Here is a 20,433-nt window from a genome sequence, read left to right as displayed (position 1 = left end):
ATGAAGCCATTTCAGGGGACATACAGTGAATTGACATAGCAGACATTACGTTTTTCATTGCTAAAATGAAAAAGTTTCCCTTTTTCTTTAAAAATCCCAAAACTGCCCCTTAATTTGTGTTCAGTCTGCACTTCCACTGCTGAGCTGTCAGCAGTGGAGTCGCGCTGAGGAAGGCTGAAGAAGGTGGAGGAAGACGGCAGCTCTGGGCGGTGAACAAAGCCGTGTGCCCATGGGGCCCTGTAAGCACCTGAAGGGCATATGGCGGCCGGGCGGCATGCGGACAGCCCATCCTGTGCGCCTCCAGCAGACACACTGACATGGCCCGGGAGCAAACAATAGTAGTGCTGGGTTCATCTTTTCTCGAGATCTATAGGGCAGGACCTGGTCCAGATTCACTCCATGTCTGTCTCTGGCTTCCCTCACATCATTTCCAAGACATCTTCACTGTCCTTTAGGACAGGATTTCTCATCACCGCTCTTCCTACTGGAGCAAAGATTCTGAGTAGCTGGGTTGGGACGAATGACAAATTTGCCATGAACTAGTCCCGCCCCTTCTTCCACACACACTTTTGTCTTTTTTTAGGTTTTCTCACATCCCTCTTCTCTGCTCTTTTAAGCTCTTAAGTTCTCTCCACTTTTTCGTTAGTGGGCTGCTTCTGATCTCATTGGAAAACATTCTCTGAATCATTAACAATATAAGACGGTATAGAAAGCTGTCTGCTGGTGGCCCCAAAGGCAATCTCTCTTCAATGTCAATGTCAGAGCTTTTCAATTAAGGGAGCACAGAGCGGCTCTGAATAACACTGGATCTTTACAGCAAATGATTCCATCCAAACAGACGTAGGAAGAATGTTTTGTGGAAAGTTCAATCATCTGATTCCTCTGCTAAATAGTTTAAAAGAGCTGAAAAAGAATGTTTCTTATCTGTACCAGGCTGGTTGGAGCTATTCCCTGTCCCTGAGAGCCACATAGTGCCCCCTGGGAGGGGGTTTTTAATACAAAGGGAATAAATATTGCTGATTGCATATATGGGGGATGATAAATCAAGATTCATAATATAAAATCTTATTACTATAGTTCATATTAATTGATACATTGTGAAAAAGTGGGCATACAATAACCTACTTTTAAAGTTGCATGTGATGAAAATGGAGTGTCTCCTAAATAGAACTGCTGACAAGAGGAGGCGGTAGAAGATAAGAGACGTCTGAAGCACATTCTAGTATCTACAATAATAGCTAGACTCGATTTTTTTAAAGACTTTATTTATTTATTCAAGAGAAGAGAGTGCGTGAGCATGAGTGTGGGCGGGAAACAGAGGGAGAGGGGGAGGGGTAGAGGAGAGGGAGAAGCAGACTCCCCACCGAGCAGGGAGCCTGACTCAGGGCTGGATTCCAGGACCCTGAGATCATGACCCGAGCTGAAGGCAGATGCTTAACGGACTGAGCCACCCAGGCGCCCCCACAGCCAGACTCTATTAAGTGCTTATGATGTGTTAGGCGTTGTTCTAAGAGTTTTATGTGAATTAACTCTTTCAATCCTTATAATAATCACATGAGATGAGTTGTATTAGGTCTATTTTATACAGAAGCAGAAAGGGAGCACAAAGAAGTTATAACCTGCCCAGGGTCACACGCGGCCAGAATTCACACTCAGCAGGTCTCACCTGAGCATCTTCCCTTTTGACCACTGCCATGCCAATTATACCTTGCTAGCTTCTCATGGAAGAACCTGAAAAATAACCAGTTAGCATCCCTTTCTTAGATAATTATAATTTTGACTAATAACTAAAAGTAGAAATTATGTGTCTTTAAACACATTACCATTGATCTAGATACACTTGTTCCTGAAATAGTTCAGACAGTAAATGCCAGAAATGAATGGCGTCAGTAGACATTACCTCTCTCTATGGCTCCACCCTGAGAGGACTCCAGGGAGGCTCCTTCTGAACACAAGGGGCAACACAAAGCTCTGGAAGCTGGCAGTGTGGGTAACCACTTCCCCATTGCTGCTGGAGTGAGTTTAACACGTAGCACAGAGGTGTTACGACAGTGATTGTCATATTTCATAAATTACATTCTGCTATTCACAGGGAAGTCCTTGCAAAACTAAAGTAATAATATGCATACAGAACAGCAGGAATAATATTGTAAGCAATGCACTGTAAGGATGGGGACATATAACGAATGAAAAATACGGTCTGTAATAAAAGAACCGAGAGAAGAAAAGAATATTGAAAAAAAATGTTGTGAATTTAAAAACATGTTGAGGCAGAATAACCCATGGTAAGAAGTTAATAAAAAATTACGGTGGCCTGGATCCATGTCAAAGATAAGCCCAACTAGGAAATCTAAGAAAAACAATAAAAACATTTTTCTTCTTTTTTCATTCAATGTAAAAAACCTTTCTGTCCAGTTGAACACACTAACTTCAAGAGATCAGTTCAATAAGAGGCTTCCCAATGAAGGAAGAGGTTGGCGTGCATCAGCAATGTGAGACCCGTAGGAAGGATCTGGGGAACGGTCTCACCCCCATTCACAGCCCAGTGCACACAGGCCGGGCTTCTCTGCTCAGCCTGCTTCTCTACTCTGTCACACTATTTCAAATGTTCTCCATTATCCTCAAACCACCCTGACCTGACCTCTCCCTCAATCATCTTCAAGAAAGCCCTCCCACTTACTTCACAGAGCAAAGAGAAGCCACTCAGGTGGGAACTCCATCAATTTCTAGTCGCTGAACTGAGAAGCCTGTGGTATCTGTCTCTCCTTTCCAAGGTCAACTCTGTTCACCTCCTTCAACCAGCTTTGGGTACCATGTTCTGCCTTCTCTCAAGAACAGTGCATCATCGGGTATCCCATCTTTCTTCCTCCCGCATATAATCAATCTCTCCTTCTCTACTGGATCCTTCTATTGACTTTTTAATAGACTTTATTTCTTTTTATTTTTTTTATATATTTTATTTTATTTTTTTTAAAGATTTTATTTATTTTTTAGAGAGCGAGCGAGAGAGAAACAGCATGAGAGGGGAGAGGGTCAGAGGGAGAAGCAGGCTCCCCGCTGAGCCGGGAGCCCGATGTGGGACTCGATCCCAGGACCCTGGGATCATGACCTGAGCCGAAGGCAGACGCTTAACCATCTGAGCCACCCAGGCACCCGATAGACTTTATTTCTTAGAGGAGTTTTGGGTTCACAATAAAATGGAGAGGTAGGCACAGATATTCCCTGCTCCCCACACATACACAGCCTGTCCCACAATCAGCATCCCCTGACAGAGGGCTACATTTGTTACAACGAATCAGCCTACACTGACACATCCTTATCATCTAAGTCCATACTTTATATTGGGGTTCATTCTTGGTGTTTTTCTATTGACTTTAAAACACACTGAAGTTTACTACTTTTTTATAGAACTTTCCTTGACCTGTGCATCCCCTCCAACTACCACCTTGTCTTTCTGCTTTCCTTGAGCTGTCTCTATTCACTGTCTCCATTTCCTCCCATCTTATGTTTTTCTTGATCCACTTTAACCTTGCCTCTCCCTCCCCAGAATGCTCGTTTTCACTAAGGCCACCAATGACTCCTGTGTAAGCCTAAATACAATGACATTTAGTCTTCTGATCTATTGCAGGATGTTGGCTACCCTCATTACCTTGAAATGTACACATCCCTTGGCTTCCATAACTCACATGCCCTGGCTCTCTCTCACTTGCCAAGCTCTGCCTATTCCCTTCAGGTTTGTTAACATATACTTGGTCATTAAATGCCTGAGTTCCCCTCAGATTCACCCAAAGTCCCTTGTCATTCTCATTCCATTCTTCTAGTCAATCTTCTCCATACCTTCAGTTTCAAATATATCCTAAATGAAGATTACCCAGAAATGTATATTCTAGTCCCCATGTCTCCAGGCCCAGACTATTTCAAACTGCCTGTGCAACATGTTTACCTCAGCATCTCAGGTAAACCTCAAGGTCAATATGTTCAAACCTAAATCTCAACTGCCCATATCCATTTTATCAACAAATGGCAGCACTGTCCATCCAGTTCCACAAGTCAGACACTTGGTGTCATCCACCGTGTGTCCTCATAGTCAATTAAGTAGCAAATTCTGGAAACTGTAGTATTCATGTTGGGATCTGTTCACTTCCCTCACCCCCTTGGCCATCATCTCAGTCCCAGCTACCATCATCTCTAGTGTAGCTCTGGCAATAGCTCCCTCTTGGTCCTGCAGCCCCACTTTCCCCTTCCAATCTATTCTCCACAGAGCGGCCTGAAAAAGTCTTTCTGCAAACCAAATCAAATCATGTAACATGCTTTGTTTAAAACATTTTGGGGGCTTCCTGTTGCTCTTGATAAAGTGAGACATCTTTACACAGCTAATAAGGCCCAGCGCGGTCTGGCTGTACCTACCTCTTCAGCCTCATTACCACATGCTCCCTTTTGTCCAGCTACATTGGCCTTCTTACCAGGTCCATGATGCATCCTGTTTTTCCTGCCAGACCCTTGCCTGTGCTGCTCTTCAGCTTTGAATGTTCTTCTCTCTCCCACCTCACACTCAACCTTAATCCCACTGTTTAGCTATTCTGAAAACACCATGTTGATAACACTTATCCCAGTTGTCATTTCACATTTATATGTTATTTTATAATTTAGTTTCTCCATCTAGTCTAGACTCAAAGCTCTTCACAAATATCAGCCATGTCTGTCTTTGCTTTCCATTGTAACTACAGTGCCTGGCACACAGTAGACATTTAGGTGAATGAACAAATGAATGAACGGACCACTGAATGAAGGTGGTAACCAGACTGTGACAGAGAGAGTGCAGGATTGGCAAATGGCATTCTCTTTCTAGAGTGGGGTGAAGAAGGAAGGTGGCTGCTCCATTCTGGAGCAAGAGCGAGGTCTACCAGCAGGACCTCTTTCAGAAATGGCGCATTCTGGACATGTTCCTCAACCTAAGAGGAAGGAAAGGGAAAGAGGGAAGAAGAGAGAAGATAGAAAAGCAAAATTTCCAACCTATTTTAAAATGTTGGTGGGAATGCAAGTTGGTACAGCCACTTTGGAAAACAATGTGAAGGTGCCTCAAAAAATTAAAAATAGAGCTACCATATGACCCAGCAATTGCACTACTGGGTATTTACCCCAAAGACACAGATGTAGTGAAAAGAAGGGCCATATGCACCCCAATGTTCATAGCAGCAATATCCACAATATCCAAACTGTGGAAAGAGCCGAGATGCCCTTCAATAGATGAATGGATAAAGATACACACAATGGAGTATTACTCAGCCATCAGAAAGGATGAATACCCAACTTTTACATCAACATGGATGGGACTGGAGATTATGCTAAGTGAAATAAGTCAAGCAGAGAAAGTCAATTATCATATGGTTTCACTTATTTGTGGAATATATATAAGGAATAACATGGAGGACATTAGGAGAAGGAAGGGAAAAATGAAGAGGGGGAAATCAGAGGGGGGAGACGAACCATGAGAGACTATGGACTCTGAGAAACAAACTGAGGGTTCTAGAGGGGAGGGGGGGGTCGGGGGATGGGTTAGCTTGGTGATGGGTGTTAAAAAGGGCACGTATTGCATGGAGCACTGCGTGTTATACGAAAACAATGAATCATGGATCATTACATCAAAAACTAATGATGTATTGTATGGTGACTAACATAACATAATAAAATAAAATAAAATAAAATAAAATAAAATAAAATAAAATAAAATAAAATAAAATAAAATAAAATAAAATGTAAATGCCCCTGAGAAGGTACATTTTAAAGTTCATTCCATTAACTAACACATGAAATATCTGAAAGCCTTAGGAGGATTTAGCAGGACAGAAATGGTCGTCAATGCACCTTGTCATATTTGTATCATAGTTCTTTTAACACATCTTTGTATGTTATTCTTTATATGCCTATCTCCTTCAACTGGACTAGAAATCACTTGAAGCCAAGGACCATGATTTTCTTTCCCTAGTATATAGCACTGAAGTGACCCTGGTGTCCGGGCTTGGGCACTCATGAGTGTGTGTGTGTTTTCTTTAAGATTTTATTTATTTATTATTGAGACAGAGAGAGAGAGAGCAGGGGGAAGGGCAGAGGGAAAGAATCTCAGGCTGACTCTGTGCTGAGCATAGAGCCCGATGCGGGGTTTGATCTCATGACCCTGAGATCATGACCTGAGCCGATGAAGAGCTGGATGCTCAACCAACTGAGCCACCCTGGTGCCTCTCATAGTGTTTTTTGTTGAAGGATTCATAGATAGAAAAATAAGGAATTGGATAAATATAAAGATAGGTGTCAAAAACAAAGCTGCCTAGTTTACAACTGTGTAGATGGACTAAAACTGTATCTACCAAATAATTACATCACCCTGACACACGGCACTCCAGTGTAGGGGAATGAGCAATGGGCTGGAAATCAGAAGACAATTCTGCAATTATCTATTCACCTGACTGTCACCTCTCTAAACTGTGAGTTCGGCAAGAGATGGCAGGCCTTTTGGTCTTTGTGTAGTAGAGTAAATGTGATTCTCTTCTCAATCCCCTTAATTTAGTTACCAGATGAATCAAAATCTAGTCGTAGCTCTCAAACTAACTAGCAGATTAGTCTTGGCTAGAAAAGTCTTGTCTCTCTGGGTTTAGGAATCTTCACGGTAAAATGACATAGCAGGAAAATATGCTCTCCAAGATCTTTCTCTCAGGTCTCACATTTGATGAATATATAATTAAACACCCAAATAAGCAGAGAAAGGCTGGGGACAGCCAAGGACTAAGCAATCGTACTAATTACAATAAGCCACATGTGGGGCGCCTGGGTGGCTCAGTCGTTAAGTGTCTGCTTTCGGCTCAGGTCATGATCCCAGGGTCCTGGGATAGAGCCCCACATCAGGCTCCCTGCTCAGCGGGGAACCTGCTTCTCCCACTCCCCCTGCTTGTGTTCCCTCTCTCGCTGTGTCTCTCTCTGTCAAATAAATAAATAAAATCTTAAAAAAAAAATAAGTCACATATGACTATGAGAAATTCCCCATAATGCTAATCCTAACAGGTATTGCTAACAAGGAGCATGGTAAAAGAGCAACTGTAGTCCAATATTGGAAATCTGCATAAAAATCTCTCAATATATTGCAAAACATTATAGGGAACAATTATAAAACAGGGGAGAACATCAGTGCCAAGTAACCTGGTAGCTCAGGAGGCAGTAACTCAAATAAAAAATAACCCAAAACTGAAATAGGATATGAGCACATATAAACTCTTTTTACAAGCAGCATCTATGAAAAAGATGATTAAGCAATCTGACATGCAGTCAAAATTATCTAATAACTTGGTTTTATCTTGGAGAAGAAAATGCTTAATTTCTCCTAATATGCATCTTCCTAAAAATTTCTGACAAACATCCCAGTCATAGATTTTGCTAACAATGTATCTATCTCACTCTGGAAAAATTTAGCTCATTAATGGAAAATTCTTGGCACCTTCCCTCCAGTTTACACAATGTAAATGCCTCCATAGCTATGATGATAAAGTGCTGGGCGATACATGTTTCTTAAAGAAGCAAGTGTACAAAGAGATAACTACTGTAGATAAATGGAGTTAAATGACGGGACTCAGACCCCAGAAGGATACGTTTGCATAGCTCAGTGTTCACTTCCTTGAAGTATTTACATGTTATATTTGGTTGTAACTATTGGGGATGAAAATCTTGTAAAAATGTGTTCATGTTTCCAATCTCTGCAGAGTAATAACAATAATAACTTAGTAATAACCACCAATGTTTACTGAGTACTTACTTTGGGCCAGACATTCCTAAGTGCCTTTATACATTCATTTATATAATCTTCACAGCAACCCTGAGGAAGGCACTATTTCTTGTTATTCCCCACCTCGCAGATGTGGACATTGAGGCACAGTTAAGTAACTTGCCTAGCACAACATGGACAGTAAGTGGTGAAGCCAAGATTTGAACCCAGGCAGCCTCCCTCCAAGCCCACGCTCTTAACCACAACGTGATCCTGGGCCTTTACAAACTACTGACCATAATAGAACGTTCGCTTTTATTGAAAACAGAGTTACAATTTTGAACATCAATTTCTGAATATGACCCTGTGTTCCCTTTCAGTATTCTCTGCTTTTAAAAACCATTAATGCAATTCAGGCTTCATGGAGCTAAATGCATATAAATCCCAATGGAGCACTAATAACAAAAACCCCTTCGAAGCCAGAACTTCATTTACACGGGCAGAGGATTCTAGAACAACACACCTCTAGAACCAGTGTGTTACTGTTGCCACCTTCTCGAATCTTACTAGTAAAAACCTCTGTGTCCCATGAAGTGGACTTCAGTGATCTAACAGGAGGGCAAATATTTAAGTGATTTCCCACATCTGATCTTCCATGTCATTTCCTCTCCTAAGCTCGACTGGGTAATCTGATCAGTGCAGCAGAGTGGAAAAGACACCTTCACTGCACCAAGTGATCCTTCATCTGGGTTTAAGAAAGATTTAAGCTCTTTGGCCCCCATTTAGATAACGTCTTCTCCCTAAAAAGATATAGGAATCAGTCTTCTAAGCTGAGGGGGAGCTGGTAGCTGAACAATAATAAAGGGCACTCCCTATTATGGTTTTTTTTTTTTTTTTGGAAACATATACCCACAAAAAGAGGACTAGGGGATAACAGCTGAAAAGAATTTTCAAGGCTTTTATATACTTTTATATATATTTTAAACATTATTATATACATATCATACAAAATATCTGTATGCATACATATACATATAATGTATCTAAAATACATAAATATACAATGTATAATGTGTACACATTATATATATTATGTATATTACAGAATAATATGTGAAATGTATAATATTTTAGTGTCTGTGATGTATCTATACAACATTAAAGTATCTGTCAAAAGTCAGTCAGGTGACACTCACTGGATGACCAATGATTACAATATGGGTAACCATTCACAAGCTTTCCATTCTCACTGGGAAACACCACACAGATGCTTAAATATAGCTTAAAGCTATATCAGAGAACAAGCTCAAGGAGAAACATGCTGTTGGTCTAGGGTTTGTTTAAAAGTGTCACTGCTCTGGCAGGTGGGCAAGAATGAAATGAAAGACAAAACGGATTGCTCAAGCATGTTATTCTCTCAGTCTATTTCCTTTTATTCAGGGGTAGGCAAAAGAATGGCTCCCGATAGATGTCTGCATCTTAATCTCTGGAACCTGTGAATATGTTCGCTTACACGGTAGAGGGGACTCTGCAACTGTGATTAAGTTGAGGATCGTGAGATGGGGAGATGTGAATGATTGGGGTGGGCTCAGTGTGGTCACAAGGAATCCTAATAGAGGGAGGCAGGAGGGTCAGAGTCAGAGGAGATGAGATGCAGGAGGTAGAAGTCAGGGTGATGTGAGGAAGGGGCCATGAGCCAAGGAAGGCAGGCTGCCTCTGGAAGCCAGAAGAGGCAGGGGATTTTCCTGTCAGAGCCTCCAGAAGGAACCAGCCCTGCTGACATCCTGACCTCACCCCAGTTAAGCTGGTTTCAGACCTTGACCTCCACAGTTGTAAGGTAATAAATCTGTACTGCCTTAAGCCACTAAGTTTGTGGCAATTTGTTATAGCAGTAACAGGAAACGAATACAGCTACCATGGAATGAAAGGCGGGATTCTGGGCACAAAAATAAATGAAAAAAAAAAAAAAATCAAGTTGAAAGGAGTATCACTCAAATGGTAAGGAAAGAGGGCTTTCTCAGATCATAGAGTGGAAACTCGAGCTTTATTAGGTTTAAGGAAGGCAAAATTTGGTTAGAAAGACACAGTGAGAGAAAAGCATGTAATTAGGACAGATGCCATAGGATACCCACTGCCTGGACGCAAGCACAATGGACTAGGAGGCTTCTGACATACTGAGTCCTCTAGGGAATTCATAAATCTGTTCTGCACGGTCTTTACAATGGCTGGGTTCCACCCTCATGAGTTTCAGATCTTTAGGTCTTAAAAGCTTTTTGGTCTTACGATTCTCCTTACCAAACCTTCTGTCAATCCTAAGGGGAAAGGCACTCCCCCAACCCTAGAGGCAACTAATGCAGCCCAAGCTATTATTCACAAAGGATAGATCAGTCTGGCAACATCTTTCTTTGAAGGATAAATATTTTAAACGGCAACTCCAGAAAAACATTTTAAAATTCTGATTTAATCTTCCTGAAATGATCAGCTAACACTGAAGAGAAGGATTGGGAAAGGGTGGGCTGACGTAGGATCTGCCAAGAGGAAACACACGGACGTGGGGGAGGATCAGGAAAGGTTGTGATGACCCATCAAAGATCCTTCCTCTTCCATGACCCAGCTGGGCTGGGGCAGCCCTGCTTTTCTCAGTTCGCCTGCTCCCGCCTCTCCCAGGAGGCCTAAGGGTCCTAACCGGACTGATTCCATGGCCAAAGGGCCACCTGATGGGCACCGCTCATTCTATTAGTGATGTCATGGATGCTAGCTACCGAAGAACCCAGGGCACCATTGGCACCGTACTTCTATACAGTACCCATGTCAGTCAAAGCCTGAGACCACCAAGAACTGCCCAGCCCTGCTGAAGGCTAATGTCACATGCACATCACACAGGAAACTTCTGAATGGTCTCAGAACACAAATTAGAGTCAGAACAGAGGAGATGCAACCTCTCCTTTTCAAACCTTTGCCTAAGCAGCTGCTGTGATGGAAGACGTTGTTCTAACTGGGCTACGTACTCTATGAAGGGGCTTTGTTTTGTTCACTGATGGCATCCTCAGTGCCCAGAGGGCCACCTGACACATGGTAGGCACTCACTTTTGTGGAATGAGCAAGGGAATGACTGAAAGGAGGCTGGAATGTATTTGTTTTATAATTACAATATGGCAAATCTTTAAGACAACTCATTGGAACTCTTCCTGGTCCCTGAAATGAGATCTTTGTCCTCTGAGCCCCCCAAAGAGGGCCTTTTTAATCCTCTCATATGCTATTCTCCTCAGACTTGGGCTGCTGTTATTTAGTTCTTATGAGTTTCCTCTCCAAAACAAAATATAAAAGGCTAAGGGTTGAGCCTGCCTTATCCGTCATTGTGTCTGCGGCAGCCAGTCTAATGTCTTCTGTGAAGTAGGTGCTCAATAAATACTAATAGACTTGAATTGGTAAAGCATCTTTTCTTCAATTTTTCTGGAGACGTGGGGTAACTTGGATCATAGTAGTAGATCATAGTAAATCAATATACTCTTTTTATTCAAACTCATAATTACCCTATACAAGAACTATTGTAAAATAAGAAGTGACCTCCAATAGGAAGAATGATTCTCCAATATCCTAGTGATAAATCAATATCCTAGGTTTTGCCAGAAGTGAAAAGCATTTTTAAGTCAATTTTTTATTTTATTTTATTTTATTTTATTTTATTTTTATTTTATTTATTAAGTCACTTTTAAGTCAATTTTGAATTTTTAAGTCAATTCTAAATTTTTAAGTCAATTTATCAATACAAAAGCCTTGATATTAATATAGATATATATGCATATACATAGGACTAGACTTACTAATAGGCGTTCCCTATCTTTCAAGTCAGAAGAGATAAAAATAAAATACAGATTGCACTGAACAAATAGCATATGGTATGCTTTATAAATATATACATTTTCGTCTCTCTCTCCCTCACACACACAAACCGCAAACTGTCTTTCAAGATACTGGCCCCTTGCCCTACTTTGAGGTGCCTAAGCAGAAACCTTCGGGATCTCTGATGCTATCATTTCCTTACAGACTGTCTGGAGGGAAGCCTGCCCATTACCACCAGTCAGGAAATGCACTGGATGCTCATTGCTCAGAACTCAGTGAGATGCTTTTAATGCCCCTTCCCATCAAAGCTGGAGGTTTCTCTCAGCACATTAGCTACACCTTAGATCTGGCCATTTGCTGTGCCTCAATCCAGGGGCCCAACAGGGGCTGGTGATGCTAACAAGCACTGATCAAAAGTCTCTGTCAACAGAATTCCCTACTTTTCTCTTCTTCACTGAGCGTTAGTGACTGAGAAATGAAAGCACCGAAGGGGTAGCTGCGAGATGGAAAGTGGGCAGGCAGCAGAGCCACATGCCAGTCTTTTGATTTCTGCATGTGCTAGGAACTTGGTGCCTTGAAAGAAAAAGGGAGGACAATTAACATTTACTGAGTTTGTAGGAAGATCAAACAAATTTATTTTTTAACAGTCCTGCCTGCCAGGTATTGCTTTCTAAAATTTAGTTTTCATTGTTATCAAAGTTATATTTGCACTTATTTGAAGAGCCACGTAATTCTAAGGGCTTATTCCCAAAAGCCGCAAGCCCCAGCCCAATCCTGCTGCAGTCGGCTCCGCAGAGGCAACCTGCGCTCACCTCTTTTGTGGATTCGCTTGCTATTTCTCTCTGTATCTTTAAATAAGATACTTGTAGGGCTAGGTCTTGGAGTTTTGTTTGTTTGTTTTTTTTTTTTTCCTTTTAGGCAACATATATTAACTCTGCACTGCAGAAGAAAAGCACTCAGCTCTTTCACACCCCATTCTTCCCACACCACCATCCTGCGCAGGCATATGGCTCACCGTCGTCCCAGTAAAGGTACATTGAGACATTCACTGGCTCACATTATTATGTGTGAGCACAGAGACTATGATTACTTTTCTTTTCCTGCGCAACTTTTTGTTTTCCCTGGCTTCAATAGCTGTGTTGACTTTTCATCTGTGTTGTTTCTACAAACGTGTGCATTCCCATGCTCTTCTCCTGTTGTGAGGGAGGTGGAAGGCGTGGGGCAGTGGTTATGAGTGTGCACTGCCTGGGTTCAAATCTCAGCTTTACCACTTACTGGCTGTGTGACTTTAGACTAATTATTTAAGCACCGGGTGCCTCAATTACTCACTTGTATAAGGAAGATAATAACGCTCATCTGTCTAATGGCCACCCTTAGGATTTAATTGTGAATACTTGTCTGCTTAGAAGTGTATCCGATACATGCTGGCTTTGCAATAAATGTAAGTGATCATGATGGCTCTTGTTAAGTATTCAATTATTATACCCTGCTAAAGTCTCCCCTGGAGCCTTCTGATCTGCTTCAATCTGGATGGATCAGCTTCTGGAAGACTGCAGCACAGCTGGGGCTTTGGGATGGTCATTCTCTGGCATCCTGGGGACACCCTTTGCCTCTGTTGGACGTTGGGTTCCTGCCTCACCTCCGACCTTGTCTTGGCTTACTTCTCATTTTGGTGGCTTGTCCTCTAGTAGTCGGAAAGAATTGTTCTTCTACCCTGAGGTTTGATGGATGGTATGGCCAAACATCGGATTCTAGGTTGAAAATTATTTTTGTTCAAGCTTTTGAAGGCATTGCTCTTCTGGTTTCTAGAGCTACTGCCAAAATATATGATGTCATTCTAACTCCTGATTCATACTGTTCAGCTTTGAGGATCTTCTCTTGTCTCCATCTCTCTGTCAGGCCCTGAGAGTCTTGGTATGACTCCAATTTTGTTCTTTGCCCTGGATACTTAGTGAGTCTCTGCAATGTGGAAAAGCACATTTTCTTATGTTTTTCTCTAAAATTTTCTTTCTCTTTTTAGGAGGACTCAACTTCTACATTTCTGCTATCACATTTCTAATTTTTAAGAGCTCCTTTTGTTCTCTGAATATTCCATTTTTAAACGAGTCTTTGTTTTTGTTCCAAAAGCATTAGCATCTTTTACTTCTCTAAGGATGTTAGAGGCAAGTTCTTTTTTTCATGTTTTCTTCTGCCTCCACACCCTAAGGCTCCTTCAAACTGCATTTATTGTTTTTGTTTTTGCCTTGGTCCTACTTTGCAAATGCCTGGTACTTCTTGGATGTGTGTTGGTAGTTCAGGAAGAGCTGCTGGGAGCCCTGTGTGTTTGTGCATGCGCCTGTGGAAGGGTAGAGCTTTACTTTACTGTCACTCTAAACTGTGCTGTTAGTGTAATAGCATTCTGACAGGTAACTGAGGTTAATGCTTGTTAATAGGCCACCTTTAATCAGAAGTCTATTAACTGTACTTCTTAGGTAAGGTAACTGAGGTATCAGGAGAGGGGTTCAGTGAAGAGTGACTTATGTGCTCTGTTTCTTGGGGAACCCCTGTCAGTCTATTAAGCTCTTTCCACGTAGGCTAGTAAGATCCCCAGAGTGGCTATTCCCATCATCCCGCAAGGATGGGGGTGGTGACTCAAGTGGCTAGGATTCAGGGAGGCAAGGCGACAAAGAAGGTGGGGGTCTCAGTACCAGCTAGTAAACTTACACTTCATCCCCAAAACTAGAGATCCTCCGTTTTACCCTCTTGAGAGAGAAATATTTAGCCTTCTCTCAAGATGAAGACTTGTCAGTTACTGGGCTGTAGCAATATATGCTACATAGAACTGGGGAGAAAATCTGGAGTTATGCTTCCTGTCTTTACCGCCCACCCCCCACCCACCACTCCAAAGGGTACTGGTACGACTAAGGCCCAAATACTGTAGTTTAGGTTGGGTTGCTTCTTGACTTTCCCCACTGCCAACTTGGATTTCAGCTTTCTGGGGTCTGTTTAAAGTAGCTACCACTTCCCCAACTGCTTCTCGGCTTCCAAATGTATGTCTCCTCTCCCATTCATTTAGGCCTTAATTAATATGTGTCACAATAAATAGACAAACACAACTTTACCATGACTATAATGGCATCTTCAGAGGTGACTGAGATTAATGCTTGTGTTCAATCTGCCATCTTTAATCACAAGTCTATTCACCTTACTTCTTAGGCGAGATAACGTGAAGTACCAGGGGAAGGTGTGTAATGTGTTGACACTCCAAAACCAGTAAGAAATGAAATCAGAACCTGAACTCGGGTCTGCCTGATCCTAAAGTCCCACTGTCTTCATGAGAGCACACGCCTCTCCAAAGGAGTGCGGGGCCTCTTCCAACAGGGGCCATCTATTAGAATGTGTTCCACTTTAGAATCAGCACCAGGATAAATACCATCAGCCCGTGAAGATTCAGGTGACCTCTCTCAGCCTACTGTGGCCACCACACCCCATTCTACCCCTTGTTCCAAATGTCTCACTTTTGCTCCATGAATCCTACCCAAAGCTCTGGCTCAGCCCTCTGACCTTGGTTTAAAGGGTTCCTGACTGGAAAGGGAATGACTCAGACAGAGGGGTCCTTTGTCCAGTAACATGAATGCCAACTGTCACCTTTTCCAGCGATCAAAATACTCCTGGGAAATAAAAAAAATTAAAAAAAAAAAAAACAACCCTTCTCAGAAAATGTCTAAGGTCTTCTGACCAAAAAGTCAAAGAGAGGGATATTTTTAGGGCTCTCTCACCAACAGTCATGGCTTTCTCCTCATGACTAACCCTAGAGCCCACGTGACAAACCTGTCCTGTGCATCCCCACCAGCCTCACTCAGTCTCCGCTGTGTGGCTAGCAGATCAGAGCATGGGTTCCAGACACACAGGCTTGGGTGTGAACCCAGCTTTGTCACTTACTACGTGTGCGCACTTTGGGAAAGCCAAACAAGTTCTCTAAGCCTTGATTTTCTCTTCTGTAAAATGACATGGGTCATAGCAGTCACGTTATCGAGCTATCCGTTTCAGTGATGTTAAGCATTAAGCGTAATAGCTAGTAGTACATAGTTAATAAATGCTAAGTGATATTTTCTTTTTCTTTTTAATTGAGATACAGTTGACATTCAAGAAATGTTGATGCACATACAAAAAAGAACTTTGTTACTGTATGCTGATGAATGTGAACCAGACTTAATTGTGGTGATCATTTTGCAACATATACAAGTTATCAAATCATTACGTTGTACATTGAAACTAGTATCATGTTACGTGTCAACTGTATCTCAATTAAAAAGAAGAACTGTTTACATGACAAGTTCACGGGAGATTTGTTAAAATATCTACTATGTTCAAAGAGTTGGGTTATACTTGGTGGAGGACAGAAAATGAACAAAGATCAGCTCTACCTGCAAAGGGCTTGTGGTCTGGTGCCAGGAGGGGCGAACACTGCAGGATGTTGCTGGAATGGACTACCCGGCAGCCAGTGCGCACAGCTCTGGGACCTGCAACAAGCCTCAGGGCTCACTAGGAGCTCACCTCAGTGTCTCTAGGATTGCTCCCAGCCACTCAGATGTATTCTGGGGATAGAAACTTCGGTTATGTAAAAGTTTAAAAAAGTGAAATGATGCAAGCTACTTGAAGGATACCGGAGATAAACGATCTATTTATATTTTTATGGTGAAGACATAAATAGAAAAAAACACAGCATCAAAGAAGTGTTCCTTAAAATATACATACAGAATGGATGAGAGATATACGCACAGCATAAACAGATGCTAACTATATACCTTTTCACATCAGCCATAATTCTGTAAGACTCATCAAGGAGATTTACCAACCACCACTGTAGTTACAGAAATTAACCCTCTGACAAACTGAGGCGTGGTGTGCTTTGGTGATATTTTTTTAAAGACATTTTGTAATAAGACTGTCAAAACAATAATGAGGAGCTCCTAAATCCCATCCTTGGCTATTAGCCCACAGACATTATACACACAGAGGACAATGTTGTTTTATATAGCACTTATTCATTCAACAATTAACTGAGTACCTACTAAGTTCCAGGGATTGTCTGGGACCTGAGGACATAGCACGAGCAGTACAAAGTTCTTGTCTCCATGGGGGTGTGTTTGGTGGCAGACACTAACATACTAATAAATAATAGTTTTATAGCACTAAAAAAAATCTATAAAGAAAATTTAAAAAGGGTAGTGGACTTGAATGATATACTTCAAAGAAAGAGAGTTGGGTTAAAAAAAAACACAACTAGCTTTAGGATTTGAATTCTTTGAAGGGTAGAAAAAGACAGACAGGAAACAAAACAAAACAAAACAGGAGAAGGCAAAGATTACAAAAGCAAGCATCAGAAAGGAGCTTATAAAATAGGATCCAAAGAAGGACATTCACCAGAAATCCTGGTACTAAAAAACCCTGGTTTCTTCCCTCCCTCCCTCCAACCGACTGCGAGTGGGTCCCTGGGCGCAGGGAGAGGGAGACACACAGGGCCTGACAGGTAGCTCCCAGGCAGGGAGAGGAACAGGCTGCCCTGCACGTGGAACTAGAAGCTCAGACCGACGCACAGACGGCCCGATCTGGGGACGGCTCATGTTCTTGCCGGTGAGGGAGAGTCCCGAGGGAGCCGGTCTCATTTCTGAAGCCGGAATGAGGCAGAGACATTAGTGAGCTGGAAAAAGAGGCTGCTAAGAAATGTCAGGTTTGGCCTTGAACTTAATGAATCTACCCCAGTTCAGCATCATGAGTTTTACCGAGGAGCACTTCTCTGAAATTATCCTATGTCTCTCAGACTACTTAAAACCAAACAACGGTATACTCGTTTTCAGTGAGAAATAGAGCTGTCACGGAGACCAGGAGGCGGTGTGCCTGGCACTTTGCACACATGAATTCAGTTCTCACAACACTCCGAATGTAGCTGGGATTAGTATTGCCTCCGTTTTACAAATCAGGAAACTGAGGCAGGATGCTTGAAATGACAGCCAGTGAGTGAAGACCTGTAATTCGAACCCAGGCAGCCCGGCTCCAGATTTCATGCTGTTAACCCTTAGCTTATAAGCCAATGGCAGGAGCTGCAAAAAGAGGGAGAGTCTAGAAGGTTCTTTGGGTTACTGGATGTGTGGCGGTATCATTCATTGACTGTTCTGTGGAAGTTAAAGCACATGACTGTATTTTACCTGCTTTTAATTCTAGTCATTTCACTATCTGACTCTTCCCTAGGAGATGTCCTGCTTTATTCTGAACCTGTTTTTGTTCGATTGTTTTCAAGGTGTGGTGCTTGAAGTAGAAGGGATGCACCGCTCTAACTTTCTGAATGAAGAAAGCAGCGATTGGAGTACGTTTGATAGAGCAAATTATACATTTTCCAAGATGGTATAGAAATCAGAGGTGATCAATCCATCTTCAAAATATTTTAGGTAACTCTAGCCCACATTTATTCCAGTCCACGTTGGCAAACATGTGCATGCTCTATCTTTCCTTGTAACGTTAATTCCATTTTATTTTAAGGACATGGTTGGTTACATTAAATTCCAGTTTTAATTCCAAGTATTCCTTCTCATGTTCTTGGTCTACTCTTTGAACCCAGGCAGTCAACAAATACATTTTGATTATCTGTTATGTGCCAAAGACTATGCTCAGGGTACAAAGATAAGTAAGACGTGGGTGCCTACTGGGAGGGGAGGGAAGGAGGAGGCAGCGGAAGGGAGGCAGGCCCAAAGTCAAGCTCCCTGCTTGGGGACGGGATGAAGTGTAAACAAGCAGCAACAAAGAAGAGCCATACCCTTCCTAACTGTGGGGGAGGAACGCTGCAAACAAAACTAAGCCAAAGATACATCTGGGCCACCGTTGTCATTCTCCTGCTCCTAAATCTCAAGCTCCTCAGTACTAATAACAAGTAAAGGAGATGTGATGGGTTTCATCTCCACTGCCTAGTATTCTCTGATAAAAATACTTATAAGGAGCTAGGGAAACCACAACGGTTTTAACAGATAGCTAATCCACACCCCATTAGGCATTCTTTTGAAAACCCCTCCTCTTCTGCAGAGCAGACCGGAACCCAAGGCCACGAGACGCAGACCACTCTGCTGGGCAACGCTGGAACGGACAGAGAGATGGCGTGACCCCACTCCCTCATCTCACAAGTGGGAAGTGGGTTCTCGGAGACGAGTGATTTGTCCAAGGTCACACAACTAGTTAGTGGCCACTAACCAGTTAGAGCCACTGCAGCTTGGATATATGCTTCCCTAATCTAATTCTCAGTGCAGTCCTGTAGCCTTGATATTAAGCGCAGCACTGGATATACCCTGAAAACAGTGAGAGCCCATGGGAATAAGAACAACGTTAAAAAGTCATGATTAAGAGTGAAAAGTAACCCCCGAGAAAACCTCAACATTCTCCTCTGTGTTTCCCCACTGCTCCCTCTCCGTCCTCAGTTCCAACTTCCTATTCTACTCGAAAACTCATCACCCTCTCAATCTGCCAAAGCATGAAAGACTTCTATTTAAAAATACCACTTGGATCCTGAAAACAGGATGGCCTCCTTGGCATCATCCTATTCCTGTACCTCGGTTAAACCGTGAGTAAAAAACACGTAAAAAATGCCTCCCTCTTTGAATGAAGTGTGAGACAACCAATCGCTACGTGGTGCTGAAGACGGTGGAGCCGAGGAAGCTCATGGTTTATTTATCCTATAGCCTCAGGAAACGCGAGGCCCGTGCAATTAATTTTAATAATTTCTCACGCGCCGGTTTTTTGAGGCACCAGGTCAACTGCATGCAGCCGGCTGTGCCAGACGACACAAACGCCAAGACAAAGGCACAGTTCAACTGGGCCAAATGCCCCCCTTTCTCAGAAGCCCCCTTCAACGTGAAAGCTTCCCCACGTGCCAGTTTTACGTTTGCTGTGGCTCACACACACGGAGGAAATTTCAGAGGACAGTAAAGCAGGAAAAGGACTACGTGGCATCGAACAAAAGGCACGTCTGCTCTTCTGCTTTGATTCTGGTCCTTCGTAAATGAGTCTGTAACACCCGGCCTGAGCGCGGGGACAGAAGGAGGAGCCTGGCAGGCTTCTTCCCTAGTCCCTTAGGGTTTGTTAATCTCCTTACGCTCTCTTCCAAGGTAATATTCAAATCAGCTACACAGCTCAATTTACTTCACTTGGGACTCTAATTGAATAAATCTAAAATAACAACAGACACACTGGCCCAGAGCCTTGGCCAAATTTTTCCTTGGATACTTAAGGCACATTCTGGCTGTTTTACTTCTGCCTGAAAGCAGGGAAAGGCACTCTGGTCCAGTCCCCAGTTCCACACCAGGGGCAGGATGACTGCCCTTCGCTGTTTCAGAGGTGGCTAATAGTTACTGCGGCGTGAACGGTTTCCAGGATAACCTAGGAAGAGCTTAAGCATCCTTGAAGGTGGAAAGGATGTCTTACCCAAGTCAACTAGTAAGTTTTTAAAGCAACGATATTTGGTAAGGTCCCATTCTGTGCCTACATGTCACTTTCTTCAGAAATCATAAGATCTGGGTCAACTATGGGGGTTCATTTGGTCTATTTTCTCAGTTACATTAAGGTGAGCCCTTGATCATCCTGTATTTGTAGCTATTCCCATTTGTAAACATATTCAGAGAATGACAGTACAGTCAACCTGCCACTCATTCGAGCTTCTCTCAATTCTTTTGCAAAGGATAAGAATTTAAAAAACTGTATTATTATCTACTGGGACGAGGAATTCAGGGTGAAGCCTTAGGAACATCATAAGATAAAATGAACCACTGATAATGAGTTTAAATCTGGTAGATGAAGACAAACCATGAGAGACGATG

General features: G+C 42.4%; 1 protein-coding gene across 9 annotated transcripts in view; it reads right to left on the bottom strand.

Moving 5' to 3' along the window:
- FARS2 (phenylalanyl-tRNA synthetase 2, mitochondrial) overlaps nucleotides 1-20,433 on the bottom strand; it is a 616,343-nt gene that overhangs the window by 154,097 nt on the left and 441,813 nt on the right. Inside the window, exon 7 of one of the 9 annotated variants that reach the window (XM_035030773.1) lies at nucleotides 1,401-1,731. The exons of the other annotated variants lie outside the window; for them this stretch is intronic. Coding sequence (XP_034886664.1) covers nucleotides 1,653-1,731 — 79 coding nt within the window. The 3' untranslated portion in view covers nucleotides 1,401-1,652. Of the gene's footprint in view, nucleotides 1-1,400; nucleotides 1,732-20,433 lie in introns of those variants that run through there. 9 annotated transcript variants of the gene reach the window in all.

The sequence above is a fragment of the Mirounga leonina genome, unplaced genomic scaffold (assembly GCF_011800145.1).
Source record: "Mirounga leonina isolate KUSES-001 unplaced genomic scaffold, KU_Mleo_1.0 Mir_366, whole genome shotgun sequence".
Lineage (NCBI taxonomy): Eukaryota > Metazoa > Chordata > Mammalia > Carnivora > Phocidae > Mirounga > Mirounga leonina.
This window is presented reverse-complemented; position numbering and strand designations above follow the sequence as displayed.